Source organism: Jaculus jaculus, chromosome 15, assembly GCF_020740685.1.
Source record: "Jaculus jaculus isolate mJacJac1 chromosome 15, mJacJac1.mat.Y.cur, whole genome shotgun sequence".
Lineage (NCBI taxonomy): Eukaryota > Metazoa > Chordata > Mammalia > Rodentia > Dipodidae > Jaculus > Jaculus jaculus.
This window is the reverse complement of record NC_059116.1, coordinates 36321711-36332569: the sequence shown is the minus strand read 5'-3', so window position 1 is coordinate 36332569 and position 10859 is coordinate 36321711. Positions and strand designations below refer to the sequence as shown.

General features: G+C 56.8%; 1 protein-coding gene across 1 annotated transcript; it reads left to right on the top strand.

Annotated features, from left to right (window-relative positions):
- The first annotated feature begins 925 nt into the window (after positions 1 to 925).
- Positions 926 to 10844, top strand: Plin4 (perilipin 4). Its single transcript, XM_045135265.1, has 7 exons — positions 926 to 1086; positions 1174 to 1321; positions 2119 to 2174; positions 3933 to 8145; positions 8247 to 8434; positions 8963 to 9049; positions 9156 to 10844. Exons 1-7 carry the CDS (start codon positions 1036 to 1038, stop codon positions 9483 to 9485), a joined length of 5073 nt encoding a protein of 1690 aa, XP_044991200.1. The 5' UTR covers positions 926 to 1035; the 3' UTR covers positions 9486 to 10844.
- Positions 10845 to 10859: the final 15 nt, after the last annotated feature.

Genomic DNA, 10859 nt, shown 5'->3' with positions numbered 1-10859 from the left:
ACCACATGTGTTCCAATCTGTGTTTTTTTATCTTGTGCGTTCCTTCCTTCCTGGCTGTGTACACCTCCTTGGAGGACCCTCCCTGATTGGGTCAGGCCCACCAGGCTAGGTTCCTATTTCTATGGAGCCCCAGCTGTGTAAAGCCCCACTTTAGTCTGTATTGCATCCAAAGACCAGGAAACACCTTTCTCCTCTCAGAGACCCTATTTCTGCCTGGGCCCTACTAAGGTAATGTTTGTTGAGCGACTTCTTGTGAATATGACCTCTTCTCACCCAGGCCCATTTAGCCAAACTTTTCTTAAGGGTCAGGTATGTGTCAGCTGCTATGTCAGACCTGATGGAGGTGATGGGCTGGGAGAGCTTTGTGGGAATCTAGGGGAAGGTGCACCAGCCTGAAATTAGCTTGTGCCAAGGCCCTGGGGCAGAGCACATAGCCTGTGCAAAAGACCTGGGGCAGAAAGAGGCCTGACATGTTGGGAGGAGCAACGATGAGGCCCGTGGATCTGGATGAGAGGGAGCAAGGATGGGAGGCCAGAAGGGGAAACTGAGGCACAAAGATGGTATGTAACCAGGTGTCTCAACAGAGCAGAGCTGACAGTCTCTCAGGGAACCCAGCTGGCCTGTGAGTCATGAGGTCCATGCGCGAGCGGGCGGGTGGGTACTGTGGGCAGAGGCGGCTCAGCCCACTGCTGAGAACAGGGGAAAGGTGCTGGGTCTGAGCCCATGCCGGGCAGGGCAAGCAAGCAAGCACGTGACAGCCCCAGCCCGCCAACACCCCCCCCCCCGCCCCAAACCCTGGCTGACTGCCTTAGCCTGCTGGGCCAGCGCCTCCCCAGACCCTATAAGGCCTGAGAGCGGAGAGCAGAGCTGCCTGCCAGGCACTGCTGGAGCAGAGCAGAGGGGCTCCACGCAGCCCAGGTGAGCAGATCCTGCTGACTCAGTACCTGTCTCCCGGTGAGTGTAGGGGCTCCACGGGGGGCTGGGGTCCCCCCTTCTGCTGCCCTCTTCCTCCTTCTAGCTGCTCAGACACCCATCATGTCTGCTTCGGAAGACAGAAGCCAAGGTCCCCCCAAATCCAAGGGCAAGGTAAGGGAGGGGAAAAGACACCTCTGCCCTGGGATCCCCGGGGGGGTTAACCCACAGTCCCACTCACACCCTCCCATCGTCTCACAGACCCTGAGTAGTTTCTTTGGGTCGCTGCCTGGCTTCAGCTCTGCCCGGAACCTGGTGACTCAAGTCCACAGCTCCTCGAAGGAGGCCCGGTCAACTGCAGACCCCGCAAGGACCTCCCCCCCTGAGGCCACCCAGACTCAGTGTCTTGGTTAGTGGGTGAGGTGTTGGGGGGGGGCAAGGAGGCACTTCCAGCTATTGGGGACACTGTGTATGCCTACATCATCTCATTAGGTAATTGTACACATAGAGTGTCAAATGGGGAAACTGAGGCACAGATCTTGGGTGAAACAGACCACCAAGAGGCCATTTGAGCCCTGCAAAGTCTCCTCCCCTATTCTTTGGGGACCCAGAGGAGCAAGACCAGGCATGATGACACACCTTTAATCCCAGGACTGAAGAGGCAGAGGTAGGAGGATTGCTGTGAGTTCGAGGCCAGCCCAAGCCTACATAGTGAATTCCAGGTCTGCCTGGGCTAGAGCGAGACCTTCCCTTGGGAAGAAAAAAAAAGAAAAGAAAAGGAAAAGAAGGAGAAAGAAAGAAATGTTGTCAAGGATCACTGAGAGAGAGACAGCAGCTTTGTGGGGTCACCCAGCTTCCTGGGAACTTGGCCTTTCTCTACAGAACTATTTCAGGGAGCCAGGGCTGGGGCTGGGCAGCATACTTCACCCACCCCAGGCTAAGCAGATTCCTCTGGGGACACAGGGTAGGTGTCCAGCACCCAGGTCCCATAGGACCTGTCTGTCACAGGGGCCAGGAAGGGCCCCTGAAGGGCCGAGGAGGCAAGCCTGGGTCAGAAGCTGTGGAAATCACCTCCTGCTGTCCCTGGCCAGGCGGCTGGGACATTCCTGACCTTTTAGGCTGTGCCCAGCCGTTACACAACAGTCCCCAGGGCAGCTGAGCCCAACCCATGTCCCTTACCCATCCTGACTGGCTCTGTCTCTACAGGGGGCACCGAGGGGCAGAGGACGGGGATTGAGAGGCCGGGACAGCCTTCAGAAAAGGTAGAATGACTGGGAAAGCCTGGCTGGAAACCTGGGCCCAGGGATGGGGGGGAACCTCCTCTTTGGATGTTCCAGTTCCTTCCATGGGTAGGGGAAACTGTCACATTCTAGGGGCCTCAGTTTCCACATATGTAAAATGGGTTCTGGCTCATCTAACATGAGGCTCTGGGCTGGCCACTGACCAATGAGCTTTACCATCTACCCCAGAAAAAGGTGGTAATCGTGCCCCACACAACAGGCACAATGCTGCCATGCCTCACTCTGGAGCCTTCCATGACTCCCCTGTGCCCTAAGCATCAGCCAGACCCAGCATCTCAGAGGGCCAGCAATGGCCATACACCTGCTCCTCCTCATTGGAGGAGCATTTACTGAATTTGCTGAGCTGCGGACACCTTGGTCCATCTTGCCTACCATCCCCGTCCTTGAGCAAGGTGCCATTTTTAGTAACATCTTTCAAGTGGGTGCACAGCCTCAGAGAGGGGATGTGGTTTATCTGATATCACACAGCAAGTGCAGGAAAGGGCTAGGCACTCAAACCTGTATCACTCCAGAGCCCTTGGTGGCCACTCAAGCCAAGTTTGGACTGGAGTCAGGTGATGGGTACAGAGTTCCAGAGCTTCTGGACCCACCACCAAGGGATGTGGCTGGGCACTCTCTGTGAGGTGTCTTGGGCCCTGCAGGGTGCTGGGCAGTGTTCCTAGCCTCCACCCAATAGGTGTCAGGGGCTTCCTAGTTCTGACAAATACACATCCCAGACGTGGCTCAGGGTCCCCTGGGACAGAATCACCCATGTTGAGACACCTTGAATTTACAACAGTAAATAGCACCAGATCAGAGCTAACCATTGGGCAGTTGCCACCTCTGTCCTGGACTAACTAAAACAAAGCATCCTTTGGAAGCCAAAACCCAAAAGGTGCTGAGTGTGGTGGCACACACCTGTCATCCCAACACGAAGAGATGGGGACTGGAGGGTCCCTGGGGTCACTGATCAGCCAGTCTATTCTGACTGGTGAGCTCCAGGCCAGTGGGACACAGTCTCAAAAGATGATGGTGCCTGAGGATGACACCTGAGGTTGTCCTCTGGCCTCCAAACACATGTGCACATGCATGAACACACATACAACAAAAGCAACTTTCTAAGCTGGGCATTATGGTGCAGGTCTGGCATCCTAGCACTTGGGAGGTGAAGGCAGGAGGATCAGGAGTGTGAGGCCATCTGGGCTACATGAGGCCCTGTTTCAAAATGAACAGCAAAGAAATAAAAAAAAAAAATCAAGAGAAGTCTTCATAGAGAATGGGTCAAATTGGCAGAAACGTGCAACTGTACAACTTGGTGGGAAGCCCAGGAGCATTGGGACTTTATCAAGAATTGTGAGATGTGTCAAAGGCCTGGGGTCATCAACAGGGTCCCTGTCACCTGAAGCCTGTTTTAAGAGGATCATTTTGCGATTGTTTGTTTATACAAGACAGGGTCTCACTCTGTAGCCCAGGTTCCAACTCACAGCAATCCTCCTGCCTCAGCCTCCCGAGTGCTGGAATCACAGGCACACAGCACCACATTTGGCTATCTAGGGTCGTTTTGGCAGGCTGGGATGCCTGGCATCACCCTGCACCTGGACAGAAGTCTGGGGGTGACAGGCATTGTTGGGTAGGGAGGAAGCAGCTGGGTTCCCAGGGAGCAGGGGAGCTAAGGTTGCGGAAGTCTGGGGCAGAGGGCACCTCTCTGATTTGCTTATGGCCTGTGTCCTTCCTTGTCAGATGACGGCGGGGGCCACAGACCTGGGAGACTCTAATATGACCAGGACCAAGGATGCCTTCTCCTCCGGGGTGACCAGCATGATGGGTGCAGCGAAGGGGATGGTCCAAGGGGGCCTGGATGCCACCCAGTCAGCCCTCATGGGCACCAAGGAGGCTGTGTCTGGGGGTGTCATGGGGGCGATGGGCCTGGCCAAAGGACTTGTCCAAGGAGGTCTAGACACCTCCAAGGCTGCTGTCACCAGCACAAAGGACACAGTGGCCACGGGATTGACTGGGGCAGTGAATGTGGCCAAGGGGACGGTCCAGTCAGGTTTAGACACCACAAAATCTGTGGTCATGGGCACCAAGGACACAGTGGCCACAGGTCTCACAGGGGCAGCGAACATGGCCAAAGGCGCTGTCGAGGGGGGAATGGACACTACAAAAGCTGTCCTCACAGGCACCCAAAACACAGTGGCCACAGGTCTCACAGGAGCAATGAATGTGGCCAAGGGGACAGTCCAGATGGGCCTGGACACCAGCAAGAACGTGCTGATGGGCACAAAGGACACTGTTTGTACTGGGGTCACTGGTGCTGTGAACACAGCTAAAGGTGTTGTCCAAACTGGATTAAACACCAGCCAGAATATCGCCATGGGCACCAAGGACATGGTGGCCACGGGACTCACTGGGGCAGTGAACACTGCCAAGGGGACAATCCAGACAGGCTTGGATACCACAAAGTCTGTAGTCATGGGCACCAAGGACACGGTGGCCACGGGAGTCATGGGAGCAGTGAACGTGGCCAAGGGGACAGTCCAGACAGGCTTGGATACCACGAAGTCTGTGGTCATGGGCACCAAGGACACGGTGGCCACGGGAGTCATGGGAGCAGTGAACGTGGCCAAGGGGACAGTCCAGACAGGCTTGGATACCACGAAGTCTGTGGTCATGGGCACCAAGGACACAGTGGCCACAGGTCTCACGGGGGCAGCGAATATGGCCAAAGGCGCTGTCCAGGGGGGAATGGACACTACAAAAGCTGTCCTCACAGGCACCCAAAACACAGTGGCCACAGGTCTCACAGGTGCAGTGAATGTGGCCAAGGGGACAGTCCAGATGGGCCTGGACACCAGCAAGAACGTGTTGATGGGCACCAAGGACACTGTTTGTACTGGGGTCACTGGTGCTGTGAACATGGCCAAAGGTGTTGTCCAAACTGGATTAAACACCAGCCAGAATATCGCCATGGGCACCAAGGACATGGTGGCCACAGGACTCACTGGAGCAGTGAACACTGCCAAAGGGACGATCCAGACAGGCTTGGATACCACGAAGTCTGTAGTGATGGGCACCAAGGACACGGTGGCCACGGGAGTCATGGGAGCAGTAAGCGTGGCCAAGGGGACAGTCCAGACAGGCTTGGATACCACAAAGTCTGTGGTCATGGGCACCAAGGACACAGTGGCCACAGGTCTCACAGGGGCAGCGAACATGGCCAAAGGAGCTGTCCAAGGGGGAGTGGACACTACAAAAGCTGTCCTCACAGGCACCCAAAACACAGTGGCCACAGGTCTCAAAGGAGCAGTGAATGTGGCCAAGGGGACAGTCCAGATGGGCCTGGATACCAGCCAGAACGTGCTGATGGGCACCAAGGACACTGTTTGTACTGGGGTCACTGGTGCTGTGAACATGGCCAAAGGTGTCGTTCAAACTGGACTGAGCACCACCCAGAATATTGCCATGGGCACCAAGGACACAGTGGCCACAGGACTCACTGGAGCAGTGAACACTGCCAAAGGGACGATCCAGACAGGCTTGGATACCACGAAGTCTGTGGTCATGGGCACCAAGGACACAGTGGCCACTGGTCTCACAGGGGCAGTGAACGTGGCCAAGGGGACAGTCCAGACAGGCTTAGATACCACAAAGGGTGTGGTCATGGGCACCAAGGACACAGTGGCCACTGGTCTCACAGGGGCAGTGAATGTGGCCAAAGGCGCTGTCCAGGGGGGAATGGACACTACAAAAGCTGTCCTCACAGGCACCCAAAACACGGTGGCCACAGGTCTCACAGGAGCAGTAAATGTGGCCAAGGGGACAGTCCAGATGGGCCTGGATACCAGCAAGAATGTGCTGACGGGCACAAAGGACACTGTTTGTACTGGGGTCACTGGTGCTGTGAACATGGCCAAAGGTGTCGTCCAAACTGGACTGAGCACCACCCAGAATATCGCCAAAGGCACCAAGGACACGGTGGCCACAGGACTCACGGGTGCAATGAACACCGCCAAGGGCACGATCCAGACAGGCTTGGATACCACGAAGTCTGTAGTCATGGGCACTAAGGACACGGTGGCCACGGGACTAACAGGGGCAGTGAACGTGGCCAAGGGGACAGTCCAGACAGGCTTGGATACCACAAAGTCTGTGGTCATGGGCACCAAGGACACATTGGCCACTGGTCTCACAGGAGCAGTGAATGTGGCCAAAGGCACTGTCCAAGGAGGAATGGACACTACAAAAGCTGTCCTCACTGGCACCCAGAACACAGTGGCCACAGGTCTCACAGGAGCAATGAATGTGGCCAAGGGGACAGTCCAGATGGGCCTGGACACCAGCAAGAACGTGCTGATGGGCACCAAGGACACTGTTTGTACTGGGGTCACTGGTGCTGTGAACATGGCCAAAGGTGTTGTCCAAACTGGACTGAGCACCACCCAGAATATCGCCATGGGCTCCAAGGACACAGTGGCCACAGGACTCACTGGAGCAGTGAACACCGCCAAAGGGACGATCCAGACAAGCTTGGATACCACGAAGTCTGTGGTCATGGGCACCAAGGACACAGTGGCCACTGGTTTCACAGGGGCAGTGAATGTGGCCAAAGGCGCTGTCCAGGGGGGAATGGACACTACAAAAGCTGTCCTCACAGGCACCCAAAACACAGTGGCCACAGGTCTCACAGGAGCAGTGAATGTGGCCAAGGGGACAGTCCAGATGGGCCTGGACACCAGCAAGAATGTGCTGACGGGCACAAAGGACACTGTTTGTACTGGGGTCACTGGTGCTGTGAACACGGCCAAAGGTGTCATCCAAACTGGACTAAACACCACCCAGAATATTGCCATGGGCACCAAGGACACGGTGGCCACGGGACTCACAGGGGCAATGAACACCGCCAAGGGCACGATCCAGACAGGCTTGGATACCACGAAGACTGTGGTCATGGGCACCAAGGACACAGTGGCCATGGGACTAACAGGGGCAGTGAACGTGGCCAAGGGGACAGTCCAGACAGGCTTGGATACCACAAAGTCTGTGGTCATGGGCACCAAGGACACGGTGGCCACGGGAGTCATGGGAGCAGTGAACGTGGCCAAGGGGACAGTCCAGACAGGCTTGGATACCACAAAGTCTGTGGTCATGGGCACCAAGGACACAGTGGCCACTGGTCTCACGGGGGCACTGAATGTGGCCAAAGGCGCTGTCCAGGGGGGAATGGACACTACAAAAGCTGTCCTCACAGGCACCCAAAACACAGTGGCCACAGGTCTCACAGGAGTGATGGATATGGCCAAGGGGACAGTCCAGATGGGCCTGGACACCAGCAAGAACGTGCTGATGGGCACAAAGGACACTGTTTGTACTGGGGTCACTGGTGCCATGAACGTAGCCCAAGATGTCATACACTCTGGGATGAACACCACTCAGAATATAGTCACAGGCACCAAGGACATGGTGGACATGGGACTGACTGGGGCAATGAATGTGGTCAAGGGAACAGCTCAGAAGGGCCTGGACAGTACAAGGTCTGTGGTCATGAGCACCAAGGACACACAGGTGGAGAACACAGGCAAAGGCATAGTCCCGGAGTGTGTGGACACACCAAAAGCTGTCTTCACAGGTGCCCAAAACACCATGACCCCTGGTCAACCAGAGGGGGTGAATGTGGCAACTAGTGCCATCCACACTGGTCTGAGTGTTCTCCAGAGTTGGCTACCTGGCCAGGATGGGAAGCCAACCACCCTGAACTCCCAATCCTTTGGGGTCATCAGCAGCCCAGACATGTGTGCTCCAGGTCTACAGCCTGTGGCAGAAGCCCCAGACACCAGGTGCTATGGGGCCATTCCAACTGAGGGCGTCCAAGAGGCCACTACAAGCTCTGTGATGCTTCTGGATGAGCTGCAGGGGTTCGGTGAGATCTTCCACCCAATGACGGCCCAGGAACAAGGTAGGCGGGATGTGAAGGAGGCACTCAGCAGGGTCTGGTACAGCCCCGGTATGGGTGCCTTAAGGGACCTCTGGGGCTGAGTTGCATTATCTCCTCTTCAGCTCAACTGGCAGCCTCAGAACCAGGGCCCAAGGTGCTGGTGGCTGACCAGGGGAGCTACTTTGTCCGTCTGGGTGATCTGGCCCCCAGCTTCCGCCAGCGAGCTTTTGAACACGCCTTGAGCCACGTGCAGCACAGTCAGTTCCAAGCCAGGGATGCGCTGGCCCAGCTGCAGGACGCCTTCCAAGTGGTAAGAGCATCCCTAGTCCTTTTTGTCCCCAAGGCTTCTCCATGGAGACCTGGGATTTAAGGATACCCCACTTACGTGTGTAATGGGGATGGTGGCCATATCACCCTGATCAGCAAGGCCCCAGAGAACGAGCTAGACCACGTGTATGGTAAGGATCATTGGGTATGGCTGGAAATTGCAGGTCTAAGGGGCAGAAGGGTACAGTGGCCACAGAAGAGGGTTTCTTGGGTGACAGACACATTGGGACCTCCAGCCTGGGTGGTCTCCTCCTACTGTTGTTTCTCTTGCCCTGGCCCAATGTCTGACCTGGCCACAATGGACACCAGGGCTGAGCATGCTGAGCTGGGCATCCTCCCCCCACCCCTTCCCTCCTCCATCCTCAGCCAGCATCCTGGGAATGAATGAACATGATACTCAGGACAAGTCAGCTCTGATGTGGTCACAGACAGGAAGCTCTAGACTTGACCAGCACCAAGTGCCCACAGTCCCTGCAGGAGCCACCACCTGCCCTGCTGGCTCTCTTTCTAGGTTGACCAGGGAACACAGGCACTGGGAAGGCAGCCATATCTGGACCAGGGGTCACCTGATACAGTGGAGGATGCCGGTAACCCTGAGGTACATGTATTCTCTCTTCTTGCCCCTGCCTGGGGCCTGGGCCTGAACTCTGCCCCTACTCAGCGTCTTGCCCCAGACTCCCATTGCCTCACTTTTTGTTTCCCAGGCCCAGGAAGCCGTGGCTCTGGAAAGGGTGCGTGCCCTCATCCTCCAGCTCCACACGGCCTACAGCGGCCTGGCCACAGGCCTGCAGGGCCTGCCCGGGGAACTCCAGCGGCAGGTGGGGCAGGCACGGCACAGCCTCTGTGAGCTCTACGGCCTGGTGTCCTCAGCCAATGCCATAAGGGAGCTGCCAACCGAGCGCCTCGTCCACAGCCGCGTAGGCGTCAGCCAGGCATGGCAGGAATTAGAGGCACAGCTGGACGGCCTGCAGCATAGACCACCGCTTGGCTGGCTGGTGGGGCCCTTCACTGAGCCCAGTGGGCAGTGTCTGTAGATGGCCGTGGACCAGTGTCTCCCTATCACCCTGAGCTGCCCGATGACCTTCCTCCACCCAGTGCTTCACCATGGGAGATGAGCCACAGCAGCCACTGCCCTGGCCCTGTCCAGCACCGGCTGTCCTCTCCCAAGAACCACCCTTCCCAAGTAGGGCTAGGCTTGCTGCCAGGCCTTGAGGACAGAAAAGCATGCTTAAGCCTTGACGTCCTCTGCTTGCTCCCACTGAGAACCTTCTCACCTTGGGGGCTCTGTGCCCCACATCTAGGGTCCACGCTATGAGCTTATCAGGGGTTCTGCTCTGTGCAGCAGCACATCCCCAGTCCTTAGCCAACACATCTCAGAACTTCAATAGCGCACTAGAACACCACTGCCATGCTAACTCCTGCTCCTCCAGCCTCTGCTGGTACCCCATGAAGGCAAAGCCACCCACGGTCTGTCTGCAAGGCCTGATTGAAGACTGTTCTGTTCCCAGAGGGGCCCCTGCACACGGGCAGCTTGCTCTGCAAGGTGGGCTAAGTGGCCTGGGGTGGTAGCCCTGAAGCACTCCCTCATGGGCTCTGAGTCCCAGGGAAGCCAGCAGGTGACAGCCCCCTTGTCTGCTCCACACGCCCAGAGGTGCAAGCATGCAGAATGCCCAAGTGCCACTAGCCACCCCCCATTCATCCTCTCAGAAAAATGACTGGGTCCCCTAAATTCTGGGAGACAAAATCAGTGGCTGTTGCTACGATGGGTATAGACTCAGAGCCAGTCACGATGGGAAAGGTGGGAGCCTTCTCTTCGTTGGCCTGCTACACCCAGCACCAGGGTGTGGCAGAGACCAGGCTGGGGCCAAGTTCAAGTCTTCCAATCAGCTGAGGCTCCAGGCACCCCATCCATCATGCCATACCTAGTTCTGGGAACTCACACTGGAACCAAGCCCCAGAACAGCCCAGGGTGAGAGTGGGTCCTCATAGAGCAAGACAGAAGCACAGAGCAGGAAGGCCATATAGTGACAGTACCACGGCTGGGTCAGGCACAGAGGTTGTCCCATGCTGCGCACTCTGGCCCTCTAGGCTAGAATGCTGGGCTGGTACCAGCCTCTAGGTTCTGCCTGGGGACCTGAAGCCACCTGTGGCTGGGACAGGATGGCAGTTAGTTCGGGGTCTGCAAGGTCTTCACACTGGGACACAGCAGTCTGTTCCCACTCATGCTGGTGAGTCAGCTGTGCCCAGGCAAACCTTGAGAGCAGAGCCCAGAGGCAACCGGTTCCCCTTCCACATGAGCCTGGCTCCCAGCTCAACCCTCTGTCCCCTCAGGCCCCATGATGGCTGCTCACTTCCCCAGCCCTGGCCACAGCAGCACTCCTAACACTAGGAAACCAAGCCAATAAAAA

What these genes read in the sequence shown, in the direction of transcription:
- Plin4 (XM_045135265.1), top strand. Translation starts at nt 1,036, where the DNA reads ATGTCTGCTTCGGAAGACAGAAGCCAAGGTCCCCCCAAATCCAAGGGC. An exon ending in CCCCCAAATCCAAGGGCAAG is followed by an intron (nt 1,087 to 1,173) that starts GTAAGGGAGGGG and finishes ATCGTCTCACAG; the next exon opens with ACCCTGAGTAGTTTCTTTGG. An exon ending in CACCCAGACTCAGTGTCTTG is followed by an intron (nt 1,322 to 2,118) that starts GTTAGTGGGTGA and finishes CTGTCTCTACAG; the next exon opens with GGGGCACCGAGGGGCAGAGG.